This window comes from Heteronotia binoei, chromosome 5 (genome assembly GCF_032191835.1).
Source record: "Heteronotia binoei isolate CCM8104 ecotype False Entrance Well chromosome 5, APGP_CSIRO_Hbin_v1, whole genome shotgun sequence".
NCBI classification, from domain to species: Eukaryota; Metazoa; Chordata; class Lepidosauria; order Squamata; family Gekkonidae; genus Heteronotia; species Heteronotia binoei.
The window spans coordinates 170,739,197-170,764,821 of NC_083227.1; the positions used below are offsets into that span (position 1 = coordinate 170,739,197).

At 44.9% G+C, this 25,625-nt stretch overlaps 1 protein-coding gene across 1 annotated transcript in view; it reads right to left on the reverse strand.

Annotated features, from left to right (window-relative positions):
• Positions 1–1,034: 1,034 nt before the first annotated feature.
• Positions 1,035–25,625, reverse strand: part of TECR (trans-2,3-enoyl-CoA reductase) — a 56,331-nt gene continuing 31,740 nt past the window's right edge. Inside the window, exons 4-12 of the mRNA XM_060240723.1 lie at positions 25,514–25,617; positions 25,309–25,424; positions 24,688–24,793; positions 24,195–24,267; positions 16,948–16,991; positions 16,246–16,303; positions 15,176–15,264; positions 14,366–14,411; positions 1,035–1,329 (exon numbers count right to left, since the gene is read on the reverse strand). Of these exons, the coding sequence (XP_060096706.1) occupies positions 1,202–1,329; positions 14,366–14,411; positions 15,176–15,264; positions 16,246–16,303; positions 16,948–16,991; positions 24,195–24,267; positions 24,688–24,793; positions 25,309–25,424; positions 25,514–25,617 (764 nt within the window). The 3' untranslated portion in view covers positions 1,035–1,201. The remainder of the gene's footprint in view (positions 1,330–14,365; positions 14,412–15,175; positions 15,265–16,245; positions 16,304–16,947; positions 16,992–24,194; positions 24,268–24,687; positions 24,794–25,308; positions 25,425–25,513; positions 25,618–25,625) is intronic.

Here is a 25,625-nt window from a genome sequence, read left to right on the forward strand (position 1 = left end):
ATCCCGCCCTTCCCACGAGTGGCTCAGGGCGGCTTCCACTGTCTCTACACATGGGATCGGGGCTGCTACTGAAACATTCTGCAAGTAGGAGTGATTGGAGAGTCTGGGCTGAGTTTGGAGAAAATGCATGATGCAACTGCCACAGAATAGGAGTTCATGTGGGAAGTCTTGTTCTTCAGCCACTCACCTCAATACCCTTTCCTGCCAGTGCACCAAAGCCCAGCCTAATCTGTAGCCACCATTTCCTGCAGCCGAGCAAGTTTAAAGCACAACTTCTGCTTAGCATGTGGAACAGAGAGAGGAGATAGGAATTTTCTCAGTTCTGACTGGAGTTCACTTGCTTTAAAAACAGGAGGTATTTCCACTTAAATCTAATACTGCTGGCTTGCGTGTTGGGTGGAAGTACAACCTCTGTCTGCTTCAAGAACATAATCCTAGCACAGGATTCTCTTGCCATCCTCCTTGCCCCAGGACTGCACTGTAATACCTCCCATATGTGATCAGAACTACATTGAAGTTGCTCCTATCATCTCAAGTCTAGCTGCTTTAAGAATTGGGCTGCAAGTACCAGTGCTGTTCAGGGAGCCAGGCCCATAGGGTTCACAGGCCCGTGCTGCATGAAACAGGAAGACAGCCTCAGAATAGGTCTCTAGAAAATATTAAGGATGCTTTTGAGATAGAGACAGGCTGTGTTGGGTGTGAATGCTCCCTCATCAGTTGAGGAGATGCACAAAGCTGAACTAAGAGGCAGATAATCCGTGTCAGAAGAAGTACTGCAAAGGTCTAGTGCCCAGAAGCTGCACTGGACAGAAGTCTTCTCCTTCAACTGGGTTCCAGCTACTTAGATTTAGCTCTGGCACCTATATATGCAGAATTAGATCCACAACAACTGCTTCAGTGTTGGTTACCTGCAAATTTAGACTGCTCTCTCAGGGCCTTTGTTCTCTACTGCAGTGCTTGGCTTTAGAGTGCTATGCATGGAAGGTCGATCCCAAGCTCAGAAAAGCTTTGGAATGGGGATAAGAACACAGGTATGCTGTGGGGGATCCAGTAAGTTTATGCAAGCAAAGAATCCACACAACTTCATTCTTAGATCATAGTGCAGACAGCCAGAGAAAATCCCACTTTAGACCCCAACAGTTGCTCACAACGTTTTTTAAAAAACTGCATCAGCCTAGACCTAGAAGTAACTGCCTCCAGCTCAGAGCAGGAAGGGGACAATAGGTGAGCGTAGTGGTGGGTAATCCCGGAACTCCTTCAGGTAGCTTCGGTGCTTTCCCTTTGCCCAGATGGTCATTTGGATAAAGCCAACCAGGGAGAACAGAGCCACTGCAGGAAAAGAAGAGAGAGTTCTATTTCAGCAGAAGTACATAACAGGACACTAAACGCTCTACAACCTCCCAACCGTAAATATAACAGGATATTAATTTCCATTACAGATACGAAGTGACTATGAGCCACTCACATGAGATGAATATATGCAAAGCATATAATCTACCAGTCTTCAGATCATGCTGATGATACACTGTAGCTAGGTTACAAAGTAACCACCTGCCTAAGATAATGATTGAGAAGCATCTGCCTTGATAAGAACATAAGAACATAAGAGAAGCCATGTTAGATCAGGCCAATGGCCCATCCAGTCCAACATTCTGTGTCACACAGCGGCCAAATATATATATATATATATACACACACACACACACTGTGGCTAATAGCCACTGATGGACCTCTGCTCCATATTTTTATCTAACCCCTTCTTGAAGGTGGCTATGCTTGTGGATGCCACCACCTCCTGTGGCAGTGAATTCCACATGTTAATCACCCTTTGGGTGAAGAAGTACTTCCTTTTATCCGTTTTAACCTGTCTGCTCAGCAATTTCATCGAATGCCCACGAGTTCTTGTATTGTGAGAAAGGGAGAAAAGTACTTCTTTCTCTACTTTCTCCATCCCATGCATTATCTTGTAAACTTCTATCATGTCACCCCTCAGTCGACGTTTCTCCAAGCTAAAGAGCCCTAAGCGTTTCAACCTTTCTTCATAGGGAAAGTGTTCCAAACCTTTAATCATTTTAGTTGCCCTTTTCTGAACTTTCTCCAATGCTAGAATATCCTTTTTGAGGTGCGGCGACCAGAACTGCACACAGTACTCCAAATGAGACCGCACCATCGATTTATACAGAGGCATTATGATACTGGCTGCTTTGTTTTCAATTCCCTTCCTAATAATTCCCAGCATGGCGTTGGCCTTTTTTATTGCAAACGCACACTGTCTTGACATTTTCAGTGAATTATCTACCACGACCCCAAGATCTCTCTCTTCGGCAGTCTCTGCCAGTTCACACCCCATCAACTTGTATTTGTAGCTGGGATTCTTGGCCCCAATGTGCATTACTTTGCACTTGGCCACATTGAACCGCATCTGCCACGTTGACGCCCACTCACCCAGCCTCAACAGATCCCTTTGGAGTTCCTCACAATCCTCTCTGGTTCTCACCACCCTGAACAATTTAGTGTCATCCGCAAATTTGGCCACTTCACTGCTCACTCCCAACTCTAAATCATTTATGAACAAGTTAAAGAGGATGGGACCCAGTACCGAGCCCTGCGGCACCCCACTGCTTACCGTCCTCCACTGCGAAGACTGCCCATTTATACTCACTCTCTGCTTCCTATTACTCAGCCAGTTTTTGATCCACAAGAGGACCTGTCCTTTTACTCCATGACTCTCAAGCTTTCTAAGGAGCCTTTGATGAGGAACTTTATCAAAAGCTTTCTGGAAGTCAAGGTAAACAACATCTATCGGGTCTCCTTTGTCCACATGTTTGTTCACCCCCTCAAAGAAATGTAACAGGTTAGTGAGGCAAGATCTTCCCTTGGAGAACCCATGCTGAGTCTTCCTCAATAACCCGTGTTCATCAATGTGCCTACTCATTCATTGATTTTTATCCTTCAGATAAAAGAGGATGAAATAACCACCTCATAGCAGCCATCTCAGTGACTATGCTTGTGATCCAGGTTTACCTACATCTCCAGATAATTACCAGTGCAAGAATGTATCAATATCCAAATATCAGTGACTTGAAAATTACAGAGCTTAGTGATACATTTTTTTCCAACTACTAAGCCATTCAATTACAAATGTGATAACGGCAGTGCACAAAAACACAACTATACATAGTCTGTTTCGTGCCTTCATCAGGGGAATATGAATTCATATTTCTTTTGCCTTGCTGTGAATCTGGTGTATTTGTAGGCTTCTTCTTTGCTGCCCTACTTTGTTCTCACAGCACTACCCAGTTCCAATTAGAATAAGTCAAGTTCTATAAATCAATTGTAAACATTACTGAAACTACTAACTCACAATCATATAATGCATCTTTTGGCTCAGTATTTCCTACTTACCCTTCAATATTTATCAACTGAAATGATACAATATCAGTGGTTCATCCTGTTTCTCTAGTATCATGCTCAATGGCATCCTATTCAGTGCTTCCTTATCTGTTAATTTATAGAAGTTGCTTTAAAAGGCCACTAGATGACAATTTTGATTTTGAGATGTAGTGCTGGAGAAGAATCTTGAGAGTCCCTTGGACTGCAAGAGGATCAAATCAGTCAGTCCTAAGGGAAATCAACGCTGACTGTTCCCTGGAAGGTCAGATGCTGAAGCTGAAGCTCAAATACTTTGGCCACCAAATGAGAAGGGAGCACTCCCTGGAGAAGACCCTGATGCTGGGAAAGAAGGCAAAAGAAGAAGGGGACGGCAGAAGATGAGATGGACAGCATTACTGATGTAATGAACATGAATTTGAGCAGACTTCGGAGGATGGTGGAAGACAGGAGGGCCTGGAGTGACTTTGTCCATGGGGTCGCAAAGAGCTGGACTCGACTGTGCGACTGAACAACAACAACAGATGGCAATATTGACAAACTTGTGTCTCTTAAGGAGATGTAGAAATTTAATACATATTCTCTTGAGGGAATATACTAGTGAATGCCCATTCATTACATAATGAAACAAATTCTTATATTTATAAATAACAGGACAAATCAAGGTCCTGATTTAAGCCACAGGCTTCCATTGTATTGTACCCAGGGCTTTTTTGGGAGAAAAAGTCCAGTCAGAACTCATTTGCATATTAGGCCACATCCCCTTATTTGCATATTGTGCCACTTCTTCCAATAGTCAAAAGCTGGGCTTTTTTTTTTTTGTAGAAGTCCAGTAGTACCTTAAAAACTAACAGTGAGCAGTGATTCACAAAACCCACACCTGGATAAAAATCTTTAAGGTGCTCCTGGACTCTTGCTCTTTTCTGCTGGTCTTACTGAACTCCTCCCATCCAAGCTCTGATCAAAGTCAGGCCCATGTAGCTTCAGCAAAGGTGGTGCATAAGATGCCCTCAGGCAATTTCAAAAACAACAACCCAACACTGAAAATGGAAAATCTCTTCTTCCTATCCCCATGACCCCAAGTCCTATGTAGTGTGCAAAGTCCTTAATTCTGTGGAAACAACAACACTTCAGTAGAAGGAAAAAGCGACTCCCAGCAGGAGGCTTTCAGGCCAGCCACTCCCTCTTTTCTTCAACAGTCTCCTCTCCTCTCCTTTTGCTTGGAGACAACCAAATTCTACGGGGGGGGGGGGGGGGGTAACAAAGTGGAATGCCAGAGAAAATTGGAAAAAGTCATGCAGGATTAGGAGAAACTTCTGAAACTTTGCAACAAAGACACTTACTTTGGAAAAAAAAAAACACGTTCCTTTTAGAGAAAAGGCTGTGAAGCTCCTCTGCTCTGCTCCTCGGAGACCACGCCAGTTGCCCACCTCAGGAGATCTACAGCCTTCTCCCCGCCAAAAAAAACACCCTTAGGAGATGCTTATCCCCTGCTTATGCTTCAGTGCCCACCCTTAGCAGATTGCTTTTTAATGGCACAGACAGCCGTGCTGCAGATGGACTGCTTCAGTCCAGGGCAGCAGTCCCTTCATGAGCTTTGCACAGGCTGTCTTTAGTGCATAAACACAATCCTCAGGCAGGGCACTACAGCTGGACTCGAGAAATGATCCAAGCCCTAGGGAACAGCTCTGCTGAGCTGCAGCAATATCCTCCCAAGTTCTTCCCGCCTTTCCAGAACAAACGACTTTTTAAAAAGCACAACAAAGCGGGAGGGGGGGGGGTTAACTTACTTAGATTGGTCGGTCAGCTCCTAATTTGGTGCAACCATGCTGCGCCCCCGTCCTCTATGCAGCTGTCGTAAAGGGGACCTTAAGGATGCTGGGCTGTGTTGCTGGGAGACTGGCTCCCGTGGCCTTCCCTCCACCCCACAACACAAACACGCACACACATACAAACACCCCAGACTCCCTCCACAGTGCTGGCCCCAGGAAGCCCTTAAAGGGCACCAGGGCTGTGCAGTGGGGAGACCAGTTTCTAGGGTGCACACAAAAAAATACACCAGCCCTCCCTGGCCCTGGGAAGCCCCTAAAGGAAACCAGGGCTATGCTGCCGTGGGGAGATCGGCTCCCAAAGCCTTCCTTCCAGCCCCCAATACACACAAAGGCACCCACATGCATGCACACAAATGCCCCAGGCTCCCTCGACAGTTCTGGCCCCAGGAAGCCCATAAAGGCACCAGGGCTGCACTGCTGTGGGGAGACTGACTCCCCGCAGTTTGGTGTAGTGGTTAAGTGTGCGGACTTTTATCTGGGAGAACCGGGTTTGATTCCCCACTCCTCCACTTGCAGCTGCTAGCATGGCCTTGGGTCAGCCATAGCTCTGGCAGAGGTTGCCCTTGAAAGGGCAGCTGATGGGAGAGCCCTCTCCAGCCCCACCCACCTCACAGGGTGTCTGTTGTGAGGGAGGAAGGTAAAGGAGATTGTGAGCCGCTCTGAGACTCTTTGGAGTGGAGGGCGGGATATAAATCCAGTATCTTCATCTACCTCACAGGGTGTCTGTTGTGGGGGAGGAAGGGAAAGGAGATTGTGAGCCGCTCTGAGACTCTTCGGAGTGTAGGGCGGGATATAAATCCAATATCTTCATCTACCTCACAGGGTGTCTGTTGTGGGGGAGGAAGGGAAAGGAGATTGTGAGCCGCTCTGAGACTCTTCGGAGTGGAGGGCGGGATATAAATCCAATATCTTCATCTACCTCACAGGGTGTCTGTTGTGGGGGAGGAAGGTAAAGGAGATTGTGAGTCGCTCTGAGACTCCTCGGAGTGTAGGGCGGGATATAAATCCAATATCTTCATCGACCTCACAGGGTGTCTATTGTGGGGGAGGAAGGTAAAGGAGATTGTGAGCTGCTCTGAGACTCTTCGGAGTATAGGGCGGGATATAAATCCAATATCTTCATCTACCTCACAGGGTGTCTGTTGTGGGGGAGGAAGGGAAAGGAGATTGTGAGCCGCTCTGAGACTCTTCGGAGTGGAGGGCGGGATATAAATCCAATATCTTCATCTACCTCACAGGGTGTCTGTTGTGGGGGAGGAAGGGAAAGGAGATTGTGAGCCGCTCTGAGACTCTTCGGAGTGGAGGGCGGGATATAAATCCAATATCTTCATCTACCTCACAGGGTGTCTGTTGTGGGGGAGGAAGGGAAAGGAGATTGTGAGCCGCTCTGAGACTCTTTGGAGTGGAGGGCGGGATATAAATCCAATATCTTCATCTACCTCACAGGGTGTCTGTTGTGGGGGAGGAAGGTAAAGGAGATTGTGAGTCGCTCTGAGACTCTTCGGAGTGGAGGGCAGGATATAAATCCAATATCATCATCTTCTTCCTGCGGCCTACCCTACCCCCATCACACACAAACACAAAACATTCACCCCCGACAGTGCTGGCTCCAGGAAGCCCTTAAAGGACACCAGGGCTGCACTGCCATGGGGAGACCAACTTCCATGGCCTACCCTCCACACCCCCCAGCACACACACACACAAAACACCTACCCCGGCCTCCCCCTGACAGCGCTGGCCTCAGGAAGCCCTTAATGGGCACCAGGGCTGTGCTGCCGCAAGGAAACCAACTCCTGCGGCCTTCCCTCCAACCCCACCCCCAAAACACACACACACACAAAACACCCACTCTGGCCTCTCCCCAACAGTGCTGGCCCCAAGAAGCCCTTAAAGGGCACCAGGGCTGTGCTGCCACAGGGAGATCAACCTTCCCACAACCTTCCCTCCACCCCCCCAACGCACACAAACACAGAAAAAATCCATCCCAGTCTCCCCCCGAAAGCACTGGCCCTGAGTAGCCTTTAAAGGGCACAGGAGTTGCACTGCTGCAGGGAGACTGGCTCCTGTGGCCTTCTGCCACCCTCCCAACACATACGCACATACATTGAGCTGTGTTGCCATGGGAGGACTGACTCCCCGCGACCTTCCCTCTCTACGTCAGTCCCTTTGCTCACTGGCTTCTTCTCTTCCACGGGCTGCTGGGAGGGTCTTCCTCTGCCCAATGGCTGAAAAAACAAGCTGAGGCAAAGACTAGTGGAAGTAGTTGGTTTGTGCTTCCCTTCCATGTGGGGGCAGGGACCGTTTGTATTGAGCTGGAACGCTGGCCAGGCTAGCTGGAACACTTGCTAGGCCAGTCGGAACAGCATTCCGGTGCATTCCAGCTCAAAAAAAGCCCTGATTGTACCTAAAGATATCTTTTGCTTCCATTTGGAGTAACACCTTCTGGACATCCTCTTTTGCAAAGGGATGTGATCTGTGTAGGTAAATAACACTGAATCTTAAATCTTCCTCTGTATGGCCTTGATTAATAAAATGCTGTACCACTGGAGCTGCAATATTATGGTGACGAATTTTAGATTTGTGCTCCAAGATACTCACCGAACTCAATATCCGAAATATAGGAGATGCATTATGTGACTGTTGTCAAGCATGGTAGAATTCCACTGGTAATTAATTGTTTTAGGGTCCCCCATAAGGCTGGTCTGTGAAATATCATGGGGGATCAAGGTATGTTAGCTCTGTTATTCTTCCCCCTCCCCCTTCTTGCTTTATTGCTTGTGAAGTAGAATAGAGAGAAACAAAACTAGACGCCCGGAGAGTCGCGGGAAAAGGCTCACCTCTCCACATTCAACAACTCTCAGTCACTCCACGTCAGTGGCAGTCACGCACGTTCACCACAACGATGGATGAGGCTCCGGTGCGCAGAGATGCCATCCTGACCAGCCACATGTGCTGGGTGAGAATGACTGTGGGGAACGGTGAGGCAACCGAGCCCGGAGAAGGGGGAAGCACTACCGCGGCCTGCACAGAAGCCGACCCCCCCCCCCCCTTGTTGGAGGGAGAGTCGGCCGGAGGCCAAGAACCAACTGGTTCTGGGGATGAAGAAGATGAGATAGCTCGAGAGTTTCGCTCGATGGTGAGGAAGGAAGTCGAGGAGGTTGCCAAGGGGTTGCGGGATGAGATGCAAGCGATGACCACCATGATGGCCGGAGAATTCAACAGACAGGTTGACCGTATCCTGAGGACGACTGACCAGAGAAGAGCCCTGCAACCGCCCGTGGCTAGACCCTCGGAGATACCGCCCCGAGTGCATCTGGTGGGGCCACCACCCCTTCGAGAAGGCCGAGGAAGGGAGCTGGAGGCAACAGACGGGGACCCCGAAGAGGTGGAGTACTTCACTATCCAGGCTAACAGCTACATGCATTATTGGGGAAACACCTTCCCTAATGAATTTAGCCAAGTGGACTACCTGGGGTCAAAACTGAAGGGGGCGGCTAAGCGATGGTATGTGAGCCTGTATGAGGCCATGAGCCCGGAGCTGGACGATGTGGCTACCTTCCTCCAGGCGCTGCTGACCCAGTATGAGGACCCACTACAAGAGACCCGCGCGTTGGCCACCCTGAGGGACATACAGCAAGGATCCAAGTCGATCTGTGAGTATGCGGCCAAGTTCCGCACCAATTCGGCTAAAGTAAGGGGGTGGAGTGAGCTGATGAAGATCGGGCACTTCACCCAGGGGCTAAATGCAAGCGTTCTGGATCGAGCCCTACAGCAAGCGAGGCCAACCACCTTGGTGGGTTGGATACAGCTGGCTGGAGAAGTGAAGACCAACATGAAGAGGGTGGCCCTACAACGCCAGCAACAAAGTGGAAAGGCTGGCCGCGACCAGAAAGCGGGGGTGAAGACAAAGGCAAAGAAGACCCAGGTGGGGAGAGGAGTAGGCAAATCGCCGGCAACCCGTAAGTGCTTCCGTTGCGGGGATCCAAACCACCTGGCTAGCAACTGCCCCAACCTCCCCAGGCCAGCATCAAGGCAAGTACCCCAACTCCGAAGAAGCAGATCAGCCGCCCTAAGGATGCTGTGAAGAGCAGTGTGGCGGCGAGTTCGACCCTGGAGGAAGAGACCATCGTCATCGATGAGCTAAGCGAGATGTCTTGGGAAGACGAGCCGGTGGGAAACAAGGACGACCTGCTCTAAATGGTGCCAACCAGCAGGTCGCCGATGAACCGACACCGCTCAGGGTGAGAGTAACGGGGTCATTATTTTTTGTCCCAGTGATCTTACTAAACAACAAACTCAGGCGGTTCATCCAGGTGAAAGCCATGATTGACTCAGGGTGCACAAGGGACATAATCACCCCTAAACTAGTGGACGCTTTGGGGCTCCCCACTGCGGCCCTACCCCATCCCATCCAGTTTGAGCAAATGGATGGGTCAGTGATGAGGGGGGAGCCATGCATTTTGGAGATGCAGTTGGTGCCCGTAGGAATTAAGGACCATTGAAACCAGGAGGCCTTTGTGATAGCCCCCTCTTCCTCATATGATATAGTAGTGGGAGTGGGATGATTGGCAAAGCATGAGCCGGACATCCGTTGGGGGATCAAACAATAGAATTCAATGACGTGAGGTGTAAGACCCATCAGTGGAAAGGGGAGTGGGGACCGAACCCGCCGCCCCGAAATGAGAAGGTTTGCCTGACGGTGGAGGAAGTTCAAGCGATCCCTAAAGCCTATTGGGACTTGAGGGGGGTGTTTAGTGAGCAGTTAATTAACAGGCAATTTTGGTGGCCCTCTATGAAAAAGGACTTTTCTGAGTTTGTGGCTTCCTGCCCTATTTGCCTGATGGCCAAATGGAGGGGAGGGAAACCCCCAGGTCTATTGAAACCTCTGGAAACGGCCACGCGACCCTGGTCTGTAGTGTCCATGGACTTTATAGTAGAGCTACCAGCAAACTAATGGGTATAGAACAAGGTCTAAGCTCAGTGTACCATCCCCAAACAGACGGGCAGATGGAACGAGTAAACGCTCTTCTAGAGCAGTACTTACTGTGCTATGTGAATTACTAACAGTCCAACTGGGTGGATCTATTGCCGTTTGCTGAGTATGGTTACAACAATAGTGTTCATAGCTTGACCAAAGCCTCCCCATTTCAAATCGTGAATGGGTATGAGGGCAAGCCCGTCCCGTTGCTACCAGGGGGGGAGCGAACCAGAGATCCTACAACATTTGAGCAATGGTGGGAAAAACTGGGGAAAAGCTGGGAGGGAATCCAGGAAAACCTGGAAATGGCCAAAGAAGCTTATAAGAAACAGTATGATAAATCACATGTCCTCGTGTGGGATTTCAAAGTGGGTGACTCCGTATTTGTGTCAACTAAAAACCTCCCGCTGAATCAACCTTCAAAGAAGCTGGCTTATCAGTTTTTGGGACCATTCAAAATAAAGAGGGTAATCAAAGTGACAGTAGAACTAGAGCTACCCAAGATGTTTAGTAAAATACACCCTGTCTTTCATTGCAGTCTTTTGCAAAGAGACCTGGGTGGTACTCCTTGGCACCTTTGACCACCAGCTCCACAACCTATCCAGATTGGGAATCAGAGTCGTCATGAAGTGCAAGAGATTTTAGATGCGAAAATGAAACGCTGAGTGTTGTATTACTTGATCAAGTGGAAACATTTCCCGGCCAGCCAAAATGAATAGGTGGTGGAGCAAAATGTCTTAGCCCCTGATTTGGTTAATAAATTTTATAAAGCTTTCCCTCAAAAACCCCGACGTTGATTAAAGGGAGGGCAGTATGTCAAGCATAGTAGAATTCCACTGGTAATTAATTGTTTTAGGGTCCCCCATAAAGTTGGTCTGTGAAATATCATGGGGGACCAAGGTATGTTGGCTCTGTTATTCTTTCCCCCTCCCCCTTCTTGCTTTATTGCTTGTGAAGTAGAATAGAGAGAAACGAAACTAACTTCCTGTCCAGGAGTGTGAGACATCTGTGGGAAAGCAAGGACAAGATACTGATAACATTGTGAGAATGTAGACATTAATGATAGTTTATGTGTTAGAGCGCACCGCTCGCCCCCACCTTTGGGAATCTTTTGAAGTATGTCTTAAAAGTAATGTAACAATGTATTTCTGGCATCACTCTCAAGAGTCTGTACCAAAAAGCATATCAGTCTATCAATAAACGTAGTTTTGTATCCACTTGACTCGTCATTGAAAACTGCATGCTTGACAACTGTGAGTTAGTAGTTTCAATAATGTTTACAATTGATTTATAGAACTTGACTCATTCTAATTGGAACTGGCTAGTACTGCGAAAACAAGGTGGGGCAGCAAAGAGGAAGTCTACAAATACACCGGATTCTCAGCAAGATGAAATAAATATGAATTCATATTCCCCTGATGAAGGCACGAAATGGACTATGTAGTCATAAAAATCCATCAGGAGGAATAAAACTGTGTTTTTCTGCACTGCCATTATTACGTTTGTGATTGAATGGTTTAGTAGCTGAAAAAATTGTATGACTAAGCTTTGTAATTTTCAAGTCATTGATATTTGGATGTTGATACATTCTTGCACTGGTGTCTATGAATGTATAGCTATGAATATGATATACATTTGTATGAGATTTATATAGAGACAATACTGATAAATTTCTACATATTTGTAATGATATTCAAGATGGAGAGTTTTGTTATTGGTTTATTTGGATTTCACATTCCCATAGTTTTTTTTTTTTATTTACCCATGGCTCCATCAAGCTCATATTAACTCCCTATCAAGAAGTTGCAGGTATATATATTCATGACACTTAAGGAGACTGATGTGCCAACTCCCGAACAATTTATCACTAGTGCTATGCTCAGTTTGTGCCGTCATTCAGTCCTTACACACACAAAACCCCTTAATTGTGCCCCTGTATGAGGCAGCCATAATAATAAATTGCACCAGAAGGGATGCTGCATACTAATCAAATTTTGAAACCACAAAGGCAAATGCTGTGATAAAGCAACCCCCCGGTATGTCAAAACATATAAATTCTATTCAGTCAAAATGTAAAGCTGTCACCATTAATAGGGCTCCTTAAACTTGGAGGAAACACCTACATGCATCGATGACTGAATGGAATTTATATATTTAGACTGAATCTCCACTGAAGAAGTCATAATGAAATGAGAATAATAATTCACTGGGATCTCACTGGAACATCCTGGCACCAATTAAAGTTCTTCAAAGCCAAGCTTGGACTGAAGATAATGACAGTTATCAGCCCTTAATTTGCACTACTGAACCCAACTTTTTTCAACAGCAATTTGCAATGACATTTCAGGACTATTTTTACTATTTATTTTGTTACTGGATGGTTATTTATAGAGCAACCAGATCCTAAGCAGATTCAAGCGCTCCAGCATCTTGCAGGCAAAAAGAACTAGAAAAAGCATGTGCTAGAAAGAGTTAATAGAATAAGAAAATGTATTTAGGAAAAGCAGAAACTGAGGCCAGACACACATTTCTGGGAATCCACTCTCTCAGTAAAAGAACCTAATAAGCTTTTATTTAGCTTTATCATTTGATAAGTTAAGAAATGAATCCACATTTTTGACACACACACACACATGTCCAAGAAAAAAAGGAGGACAGAGAACAGACATAACCCATGGGTATCTTCAAGGCTTTTTTTAAAAGCAGGAATGCAGTTCTGGCTGGCTTGGTGTCAGGGGGTGTGACCTAATACACAAATGAGTTCCTGCTGGACTTTTTCTACAAGAAAAGTCCTGTGTGAAGCAATGGTGCCATCAGGAGGTGTGACCTAAGATGCAAATGAGTTCCTGCTGGGCTTTTTCTACAAGAAAAGCCCTTGGTATCTTCCTGTGCCATGGACAAGCTTCTTGTGCTCTTGGCACTGGCTCAATCCTATTTCCTATGGAAGGGCAGAAAGAATTGGTACAGGCCTTGTGAATTTGTTTCATGATTACAGCAAAGGCCAGGCATCTTTAAATTGCTCTCTCAAGGCATGGCATCAGGACTGCTAGTGAACATGGACAGACTGGTAGTTGGGAAGCACCTGGCTGCACTAATGAGTACAAGTCCCTTGAGCTGAATGATATGCATTCAAAAGTGCTCAAATAATTTTCTAGCTTGCAGAGCCTTTGTCCATCATCTTCCAGACCTCTTGGCGGATGGGAGACGTGTCATAAGACCGGAGGAGGGCGAATGTCATCCCAAACTTTAAAAAAGAGAGATGACCCAGAAAAAACAGGCCAGTCAGTCTGTCCTCTGTCCCAGAGAAGATACTGGAGCAGATTTTAAAGGGATCAATCTGCGAGCACCTAAAGAACAACTTGGTGATCTGGGGAAGTCAGAACGGATTTGTCCCCAACATGTCCCGCCAGACCAACCTCATTTCCTTTTCTGATCAACTGATCAGCTTACAGGATCAAGGGAATGCTGTTGCTGTTGTTTACCTGGATTTCAGTAAAGCTTTTTATGTTCTGATGGGTACCCTAGATGACTATGGGCTGGACTCTAGGATAGTTAGGTGGATTGGGAACTGGTTGGAAAACCACACTCAAAGAGTAGTTGTCAATGGCATTCCATTTGACTGGAGGAAGGTGTCCAGTGAGATGCCACAGGGCTCAGTTTTGGTACCAGTTCTTTTCAATATTTTTATCAATGATCTGGATGAGGGTGTGGAGGGGCTACTCTTTAAATTTGCAGATGACACCAAATTGGGAAGAGCAGCGAACACACCAAAAGATAGAGTTAAAATTCAATGATATCTGAACATTCTGGAAAAGTGAGTGGAAGTGAAAAAGATCGTAAGTATTTGAAGGGCTATCACGTAGAGGAGGGCAGGGAGCTGTTCCTGTTGGCAGAGAAGAGGACTCGTAATAATGGGTTTAAATTAAGGGTGGGAAGGTATCGACAGGATATTAGGGGGGAAATTATAGTAAGAGTTGTTAAAACAGTGGCATCAGCCACCAAGGCAGGTGGTGAGCTCCCCCTCACTGGCAATCTTTAAGCAGCAGCTGGACAAACGTGTCAGGGATGCTCTAGGCTGATCCCCACATTGAGCAAGGGGCTGGATTAGGTGGCCTATATGGCCCTTTCCAACTCTGTGATTTAAAAGTCCAAAATCAAGACTTACCTGGAAGGCACTGAGTCATAATAGCAAATCCAATCCAGGATCCCACCTGGAAGATGAGGAAGACCTGTTCAGAGTTGTCACAGGTTTCTGAGTTGTATTCCACAGTTTCGGCTATAATAAGCAAAAGGCTGCAACAGCCTCCTTTGACATTCACTTTGCAAGGAAAAGAGGGAGTGCTACAGTTCTGCTCACTGCCAGGGATCTTCCTGCTTTGCCAATCAAGGCAGATCTACGGAGAAGACTATCTCTGCCTCCCCCAGCACTCCAAAGTTCCTCTTTTGTACCAATAGACTTATAATTAGGCTTATGGGTGGCTCACATGTCATCTGCCGAGAGGAGAATATAGAAAGGCACATGTAAGCCCAGCAGCCAAAGTCAGAGGATCAGCAAATCAGTAAAAGGCACCCTAAAGCATCTGTGCTGATATGCCACACATCTTGAGAACATTAAACCACAATTCACTATCCCTTTCTTCTGCAATGTCACACAGGACAGAGGAATCCATCTTATCTTCCTAACTACGTACTTTTACAAAACAGCTGTCATGCAGCAATCAAGAGGGTGAAGCCTGGGGATGATAACTGAATGCCTGTATTTTGTCTAGCATTCAATCTTAGACTAGTATAACCTTATCATTCAGTTAGCAGATAAACAGATTAAAATCTATGCTCATTAGCAGCCTGCCTGAAAGAAGAAACTGCTTTTCCAGCAACATGCTTTGTGTGAAAAAGCACTGAACAGGAAACAAGACACGGGAGCTTCCTGATGCAGGCTTCTCCAATCTGTGGCAAGGCTATATGGTACCCTTACCTCATAGGTGTAGTTAGGGCAGGAAACCAGCAAGAAAAGCCATGTAAACGGGTTCTTGGTAGGATATGGGATCTTCCTGGCCTTGGAACCTGCAGGGAAATGATCTGTTTCAAAGACACATCATACATCCCCCTTCCAAATGATTCTGTATATCTGTGGTAAATCTGCCGAATATTTGCCATGGTTAGTGAGTTCCTAAGAGGAACCAACAGGCTTAAGGAGGACACTGTTCTACTACTACTTCTTCACACCTTCTGCCCCACAGCTGGAGGTTGCTGCAGATGTCTTTGAAGGAGAACCTGCATTCCAAAACGGTGTATATCGCAAGAAATTGCCCGATGTGAGCCACGGAACACTGAAGTTTAAGCAGATCTTGTACCTACTCAGAAATTCTAATAGAATATTACAAAAACTTATATCTGACCATAGAATAAGAAGCCTAGAGGAAGATTATCATGGACAGGGATCCATCAGATGCTTTTGATAAAGATCTTCTGGTACAAAAATGCTGCTAGACTTCTAGGTCCTTTCAACAAGCATATAATTGTGCGTACAGCATGCATATAAAATCCAGAATTATAAAAATTAATGTGGACCAATAGTCCCAATAAAAACTGGAAGGACTGGAGGCAATGGTATTACTTATAAAAGCCAAAGAAACTGGGTGGGGTCCAGGTGATGCTTCTGTAGCCTATGTCTCAACATGGTTATTCTTCCATCTTACTTGTATCCTAGTATCTTTAGCAAACCACCTACTCAAAGTATTCCTCCTCCCTGCCATTAACAAAAGAGGAAGAGCTCTGGAGTATGCAAATCCCAAACATTACAAGAATGAATTAGACAAATGGGATCTCTCTATGCAGAATCTGAATTTTCTGTTGAACAGTATTTTCAAACAGGCTCAAATCTCTGCCTGAAGGCAAAACAACCTGAAGACAGAGGACAGCTGGTCTCAACAGGCATGGCCTGATGGCAGCTCTTACTAGAAGTTTGTAAGGCCATCATGCTGATTACCTGAACTTCAATTTAAGCCGTAAGAGGCTCTTTGTATCATCCTATTCTCTACTCACCAGCAGGGCGCAGGTTCCGCAGAGCAATGTGAATTGAGAAATTTCCAAGCTGACAGAACTGCAGGAAGAAATGTGCCAAGTGTCAACATACAGGGGCTAAGTGCTGACCTGTTACAATGCCCCTCATCACCACAAGCCCAGTTCCTGTATGAAAGTCCCTCAAGGTCAGTGTAGTCATGACCAATGATGCAAATAATCATTGAACAATTTAGAAACCAACTTGGAGGACTAGAAAGACCTGAATGTGCCAGCAAAGGGAAGGGATCCTGTTCTTACCAGGGCATTATGATCTCCTTCATACCTTCTTCTACACTGGTCACTCAAATTACTGTCACTATTTCATATGTTCCAGAGTTATACTCTAATACTGAAAGAGGTCCTTTGGCCAAGCCTCACTCAAATTAAGGAAGCAGGGATTAAGAGGAGATGGCACCTAGATCATGCACACAGCAAGGGAAAATAACAACAACAACAACCAGTTTCACTCCCTTCATTAACATGAGCACCAGTCACCAGGCTTCATTTTAAGTCACTATTGGTCATGCAAGCTTCCAACCCAGGGCTATCCATAATTGCAACTGAATACCTGTACACTAATGGTCATCCCACTACTGCAGCTCCACTTCTGTCCCAACACTCACCCCCCTCCCCTCCTGCCAACCTACATGAGACTCTTATCCTTAAAGGTTCTCATATTCTTACCAGGAATATGATGAGCGCCAGTTTCACTTGTTCATGTCCATATGCTGGGGGACACAAAAACAAAATACATTCACTCAGGTTAGGGGAACTGTAAAATTAGAAATAGGTGGTATGTTACTACTAGGAATAAACTGCAGAAACAGAACTCGGAAGCTGTGACAGACAATAGATAGTTTATGCTATAACCCAGTCTGAGAACCTTGAGTGACAGAGCATTAAAACTGAATTCTTCTGTTTAGAGTTTCAGTTAGTGTCATGAGCCCTGATGAGGAGGAGCTGGAAGGGTTAACAGACCTGGAAGAGTTGCCAGCCAGTTCCTCACTGAACAAACAGCAGCTGGCCCATCAATCACTCTCCAGGCTCCAGCTGCTGACGATCAATCTCCTCCAAGCTCCCATCTCCTCCTCCTCCCATCTCAACAGTTCGAAGCAGGCTCCGGAAAGAACTTTCAGAGCGAAGACATGAGGCACACCGATGCTTCTGATCTCTCAGCCCTGAATTCTAGCAGAGTCACTGTCACCCAAGGAGCAGGCTGATTGAGACTCCCATATAGCTCCCAGGATCTGGTAAACTTGAGGAAGAACAAGTCTATTCTCTGGCCTGCATCCACGCTCCTTCCTGCTCCTGACCTGCTTGATTTCCTTGGCACCCTGACCTTTTGGCTTTTGGACACTGACTTCTGATTCCAGTTTGTGATTCTGCATTGGTGACCTGGCTCCTGCTTGACTTCCTGGGCTTTGACCTTGGCCTGGCGTTGGACTCCTGCCTGCCTGCACCCTGAGAACGTGACAGTTAGGAGTTGGGAGTTAACAGTGAGAGAGTGAAGCAGACTATGAGAGGATCAAAAACTATCCTGAGTTAGGGAAGTGGGGCAAGTAGCACATCCCTATTGAGAGTGAGGAACAACTCCTAGAAGGGGGTGATTCCCTAGCCTATAAGGAAGGAAACCGGACTTGTGTGAACATTCCTGCCTTCTCCAACTTTAGTGTCTGTGAGACCAAGAAGCTTATGCTTAGGTACGTAGAGACTGCCAAGAAATCTCTCTCCTCATTTTAGGGACCTGCTTGAATAACAGTAACCGTTACCTGTGTTAGCCATCACTATATCTATGAAATACATCTGTGAATACATCTGGATTTCTGAGCACACAAACTGTATTTCTCAGCAAAAATGAGAAAAACCTTGGGAAATTACTTGTAACTCAGAATGGACTTGTGCTGCAGAACAAATGTCTTCTGTTAAACAAACTCAATCAGCAAACACTGCTGCAAACTAAAATATTGATCCACTGAGAGCCAATCTGACCATCGTGTTGAAATATGAAGATTGTGCCAAAAGAAGAATCAGTAAAAAATCTTTCTTATGGAGAGAGAAGGGGGGGGGGGAATGGTTTGAATTTTGGAAGAATTATACCTTTTAAGTTTTTGATTTTATACCTCAATAATGTTTCTGTTTGGGAAAAGGTTCGGGAAGACAATGACACTAACTTTAAATCCTAATACTAAATGTATCAAGAGAAATCTGAAAAGGGCAGTGATCCAATATTACATTAGAAAGAAGGGGGAAGAGAAGATTGCTTAAACCTGTATGAAAAGATCAAGATACAAAACATGGTATTTTTCATAGAGATTTATACAGAAATCAGTCATATATCCGCATATTACTCATATAGAATTGTTGTAAGAGTTATCTAATCATAGCATAGATACTTATTATTGAAAAAGGTGATCACAGTATGTTTTAGAAAACTATGAATTGATCTTAAGTGATTAAAGGTAACTTGAAATGCTGCTGAGCTATCTGAACGATATAAAGGGATCTTAAGGTTTTAATGATAGATTCTTAGGTATTAGTAGAAACACATATACACACACATAACACATTATATTTATTATTCTATAGTATATTCATGCTTCCTCATTACACACTATCTGTTCAAACAAGGGGGTGAAAATCTCAGGTCGCTCTAATGGTCTGAACTCAGTCTACCTGTTCTAGTGAAAATGTCATCATGGTAGATAAACGGAAGATGTATTCTGAACTTAGAATGTGGTCATATTCAAAATGGGTTCTTTAAATAAAAATGAAGTCCTCTGAAAATCTCAAGAGATGTCAGAAGAAGTGGGGAAATAAATTTGAAAATATGAAAGAGTTAGGGTGACATTTTGTCAGAAAGGAGCCATCTCTGACGAGGAAGGTCCTTGATACTGAGGAAATGTCAAGCACCAATATTTCCCAATAACAGAGTCCTTTTGTTTTGAATCAAAAGATCTTTTATTTCAGGAAACTCAGGAGCTCTACCAAGGACACAAGCCTTGGGAGTAATGAAGTACCAAGGGTTACAAAATTACTATATAGGATATCATCAAAGGTTACAATACAGATGTATGTTTGAGTCATGGGTTCAAAGGTTACTAGGCAACTTATCTTTTTACTACTAAAGCATTCTAGGCCATTGAAGAACATCAGAAACATTCTCACACCGCTCTGTGAACAGATAAGAGTTGTCTGTGTGAAAACAGGGGGAGGATATCTTGGGGTACCAACTGCTAGTCTATACCATATACATCCCAGGGCCAGATGGCTTTGCTACGTGCCCTCTGGGTTGTAAATAATGGAGAGCAGGACTGGTGACGTGCTCTCTGCACAGTAAAAAAATGGTCAAGAAATGAGCGTGTTTGACAGGAAAATTCCAGGACATGTTGGTAATGTACACTTTCCAGCCAAAGATGACACTTAATTTTCTGACTGGTTATATTGGGTGGTCAGAAATCTCAGAGAGGTGTGTAAAAAGAGGAGAGAAAGGCCAGTAGAGTCAGGCGCTTAGGAAGGTCTTGACTCCTCTACCTCATCAATGAAAACTACCAGAAGACCCTAGGAGAGGTGAGATACAAAATGCTGCTATAATGCCATGCAATGGGAAAGGCTTTGCTTTGCTGATATAATAAGCTAAACACTGTAACTATACAGAACATTATAGCTATAGAAGGCTGCAACCTGGTGAAATCTATAACTTGCTTGTCATTCCAATTTTGTCTGATAGAGTCTGCTTAGAGCATACAAAAGCTTACATTCTGAATAAAACAGGTTGGTCTTAAAGGTGCAAATTGTCTACTGCTTTGTTAGATTGCTTCAGACCAACATGGCTGCCCACTTGTAGATAGATCCATCTACATGTATTCATTGTAATTTTTCCATGAAAATCTCTGGATTGTAATTAATTCTGATTTTAGAACTATGTATTAGCAATACTAAAATAAATTGTCATGCATCTAAAGACTTTGAGTCTGTTCTCTTTTCTCTATGTGTATTTTCCCAGAGTCTTGGCTAACGATCCCCTCTTGTAAATTTGGGCTGTGACCTGTAAACCACAGAGGTTAACACTTGATTGTATAAAAATAAACACCAGACAATTTGTCACAAAGTAACCTCATTCCTGTTGCTTGTTCACCTTATCAATTCTAAACATGATTCTACCTGACCATTTCCCCTCGAAGTGAAATAAACTTTGTTATTGTTAGTTTTGTTTTGATTCACCATTAGCCTCTCATGTGCCATTATAAAACAGGGAAAGAGGAAGGATTTTAGTCTCTCCCCTCAGTTCCTAACCTGGGTCAGCATTTACCGAATATACATTCAAACAACTGGATGGGACAGTCAGAGAAAAAGAAAGAGGAAAGAAAAGGGGCTGCTCAGCTAAGTACAATATAAAGGAAAATCCTGTCACTGAAGGTTTCCAGAGCAGAGGCTTATGAGAGCAGCAACATAGTAATGGTAGAAAAGTTATGTGTAGTGAACTAAAATTCAGAAATTGAAAGAGTGGTTGCAGATTTTCATTTAAGGCAGTAATGTTTCCTTCCTCCCTACCAACAAGAAATATACTATCAACTTAAAAAAAAAACATTTAAAAATTGGTAAGTAAAGAGTAAAATAATTTTTCATCCTATGAACTGAGAACAGAGTAAAAAGCAAAATGCTTATGATGTAAGACTTCCGGTGTCAGGCACACCAAGGAATATTGCTGCAGGATAGCCGCCCTGAGCCCGCCTCGGCGGGAAGGGTGGGGTATTAATCAAATTAAACATAAACAGGATGGGAATGGAAGTAAAAACCAAAAGCAGTTAGTTTATAAAACCATGCAGTCATATAAATGGGCCCAATATTAATCTAAGCAGTGCAATAATTTATATGGGGGAAATATTTAACCCTGGGAAAAGGAGTCACAAATCCACCCCAAGGATTAAGTAAACATAAGATAACATAGGGTGTTATAATGTTTTCCTTCTGTTCTCTTTATCTTTTTCTTTGATGACTAGCCCCTTTGCTTTCTTTTTTGTTTCTCTGTCTATTGTTTAAACACCAACAGTGGAAGTGACTCAACTGTTCTGGGGGAAGGAGATGGGACAGAACGGTTGGCGAGGTGTTAATTTTGTTTTTTCTAAACTGCTGGGGAGCATTAACTGAGATTGTTGTGTGTGAGAAAACTGTGTGAATGCTGCTGTGTGAGCGAACTGTGCGAGTGCTTGGAGTTTGCTGGAAAAGAGTTTCTGATTGCTTCTGTGTGTTTTTTGTCTGGTATGTTGCTGAAAGAGGAGGGGTTGGTTGCTCTGGTTTTCTGTCAGAGGTGGGAGCTGTGAGCCTTTAAACTGCAAGGCTTCTTGTTGCCAAAGACCCTTGCCCTGTGGTTCTTAGCCTTGGGAGGCAGTTTGACAGTGGAGTTACCAGGGAGGAACAAGATAAACAGAACTAATTGATTGGATTTGAAATTTATTGCAGCAGGATTGCAGTGACATGCAAAATCTAAACAAGAACATGTCTATGGCATGTTTGTATTCTTACTTGAGGATAACAGCAATTATACTTGCAACAAGTGTAAGTGGAGAAGAAGATTCACACTTCAGTTTATATAGGAAGGTGAAGACTTCATGGGCAAAACCCATGAAGTGCTCTTGAAAAGGCAACAGGAGAAGGAGGAAAAGGTACCTCAGTGAATGGGGGAGCACCCAACACAGGAGAAGGGCACATGGAAAAAGCTAACCCACAGAAGCAGGACAATCAGGAGGCACTGAGCCTCTGCTGCTATGCATTCAGCCCCAGGGTCTCCCCATAGATATTGATTCTGGACCATTGGAAAAAGTGCAACTTCCCCAGGCTCCACAAAGCTTGAAGGAAATTTCTTAGAGCCCCACATATTAGAGGACTCGAACTTCTGCTCCCTAATACAGGAGAAGATGTGCACTGGTAAATGGGGACTCCCTACTCAGAAGGGTAGAGCCCAAACTGCCAACCGCACTTGTTGTCTTGAGAGATATGTTGTCTACCAGGTGCACACATTCAGGATGTGACAGAAAGGGAAGGAAGACTCATCAAGGCAACAGATTATTATCCTTTCTTTCTGATTCATGTGGGAACAAATGATACTGCCCGGCACAGCCCAGAATGCATTAAAATAGACTATGTGGTTATGGGAAAGAAGCTGAAGATCCTGGGAGCACAGATTGTGTTTTCATCAGTTCTTCCTGTTGAAGGCTATAGCTTAGGAAGGGAAAGAAAAATACTACAAATAAATGACTGACTACTACATAGATGGTGTCATCAGGAAAGATTTGAAGTTTTGGACTATGGATTGCACTTTCAAGATGAAGCTATTGGGAGATGATTTGTACCTCATGAGGGTAAGCAGAAATGTGTCTGGCAAGACCCTTGCAAAGCTAATAAGGAGGGGTTTAAACTAAATCATCAAAATGGGGTTTAAACTAAATCATTCAAAACCTAGTATGAGGCCAGTAACTGGGAATAAGACGGCTAAAGTTTTGAAGGGAGTGGCACATCTTATAGGTAACATTAACTCATAGCTAAGTACAGAGACAAAAACTTCAAGAAGCATAAAACCAGGGTTCAATGTCTCTACACTAATGCACAGAGTATGGGGAACAGGAAGTCCTAATACAGGACCATGGCTTATGCTTTCAAGATGGTGGCCTTCTGTTACGAGATGGGTCACACTTTACAAAGGTAGGGGGGGAAAGTGTTTGGTAACAGCCTTGCTAACCTAATAAGGAGGGCTTTAAACTAAATTGTATGGGGGAGTGAGACAATAATTCAAAGCCTCCTATGATACCAGTAACTGGGAATAAGAACACTAAAGCTTTGCAGAGAGTGGCACATATGCTAGGTAACATTAACTTGCAGGTATGTATGGAAACAAAACCCTCAGGATGCATAAAACATGGATTCCGATGTCTCTACACTAATGCACAGAGTATGGGAAACAAGTAGGAGGAACTGGAAGTCCTAATACATGATGAGACTATGACATAATAGGCCTTACTGAAACTTATTGGGATGACACAATTAGACACACACTCTCAATCACCCCTAGTTTTGGCAATATCTCTAGGCATAGTAAGAGAAACTTGTATTTTAAAAAATGAAGGCAGAATTATGCAGATGCCAAATATTACAGTCATTACTAAATACTGTACTTACAGCATACAGACAACTCTGATAATACTCCTATGCAGGGCTCACTTTGTAGCAGTAACCCGTTTGCATATCAGGCCACTCACCCCTGATGTAGCCTATCCTCCAAGAGCTTACAGTAGGCCCTGTAAGAACAGCCCTGTAAGCTCTTGGAGGATGGGCTACATCAGAGGTGTGCGTCCTAATACGCAAAGGAGCTCCTGCTACAAAGTGAGTCCTGCTCCTATTGACATAAGCCAGTTTGGTGTAGTGGTTAAGTGTGCGGACTCTTATCTGGGAGAACCGGGTTTGATTCCTCACTCCTCCACTTGCACCTGCTAGCATGGCCTTGGGTCAGCCATAGCTCTGGCAGAGGTTGTCCTTGAAAGGGCAGCTGCTGTGAGAGCCCTCTCCAGCCCCACCCACCTCACAGGGTGTCTGTTGTGGGGGAGGAAGGTAAAGGAGATTGTGAGCCGCTCTGAGACTCTTCGGAGTGGAGGGCGGGATATAAATCCAATATCTTCTTCTTCTTCTTCTTCCTATGAAATGTTGAGCTGGCTGATTAGCTGTTGACCAATGGACTAATGTAACATCAGTTATGCACAAACAGGCACCATCCCTTGTAAACACCTGCTCAGCCTCCTTCCAAGAGAGCTACAGAGTAAAATATCAGGGAGGTTATCCCAACCAAGTTCCTTTAAAAGCTACCTGGACTCTTTACCCAACATGGACCATCAAGATTCTTTCACGCCCCACCCCCCACAGCTGTCTATGTCATCACTTACCAGGTGGAGTATACAAAGGGTGATTGATGTAGTATGCCATCCATGCAGCAAAACCCCAGTAGTAAGTGCAGTTCTGGAACAACACAAATGCATTGTGAAATGGCTCCCTTATAGGAAAACAGATTTGATGACTGCTTCTGCTTCATGGTCTGGGGAAAGCTTAAACAGAGGTCAAAACCAGGGATTTCCCACATTCCCATACAAATGGGGTTTAAGGGAAGGGACAGTGGCTCAGTGGTAGAGCATCTGCTTGGTAAGCAGAAGGTCCCAGGTTCAATCCCCAGTATCCCCAACTAAAAAAAGGATCCAGGAAAATACGCATGAAAAACCTCAGCTTGAGACCCTGGAGAGCCGCTGCCAGTCTGAGAAGACAATACTGACTTTGATGGACCGAGCGTCTGATTCAGTATAAGGCAGCTTCATATGTTCAAAGAAAAGCAGGGCTTGGCCTTGCCTCTTTGTCCCCACTTATGTACATCTCAGTGCTGCTTACCTTGAAGATGTTACGCAAAGGCATTGTTCCATGGGAGAACCTATGGACAAAGAGGGTCTCCAAGAGGCGCTTGATATAATGGAAAGAATGGCAGATGCAGGCTAGGCTGGAGGAAAAGATTACAGCATGTATATGTTTCAGCACATAATATTCTGGAGAAACAAAAATGGCTGTCACAACAGCAGCACTACAAAAGAAAGCTACCTCTAAGTTTTCCTGAAGTGCTTCTGGTGTTCTGCTTTGAGCTTTCCACATTTTGAGCTTCCCTTAAATCAGGATGATTGATCAGAGAGCTTTTCTGCAGCCTTCCTTAATCAACTACAGGGGGTGTAACCAACAGTCTCAGAACAGCTCCCAGTTGGGGGGAGGGGGACTGCAGCAATAATCTTAAACTGCCACAGGCACAAATGTAAGTGGAAACCAGGGAGTACTACCCATGCTCAATTAGTCTCAACAGCCGCAGAATTCCTACCCTCTAAAAGGATGTGAGGAGAGGAGACACAATCGAATCAAACATGTAAAAGAATGGGATACTTCCTCTATCTTTCCTTGACACGTGCCTGTTCCCGGCTAAATTAGAGAGGAACAGCACAAGACACATAGAAAAGTCTGCATACTTACTGTACCACAGAGTATTTGCTGGAGGTGAAGTCGTACTTGGGGCCATAGATGAATGGAACCCGGAAGTAAAAGAGCAAGTAGATTGACAGGGGCCCAGCATATTCAGTGAGGAAGACCTGAAAGACAGGCAGAAGGGTGAGAAAGAGTAGGAAACCAAGGTTTGACACAACCAGGACCATCTTAGGCAGGGAAGAAGCATATTTACAGTCACCCAGCTGATTTGCGCTCCCAGGTCCCGGAAATACAGAGTTGCTGTAGTGCCCACTGGCAAGTTCTGAAGGATATCCTCATCCTTTAGGGATCGCCCCTCTGAAAGA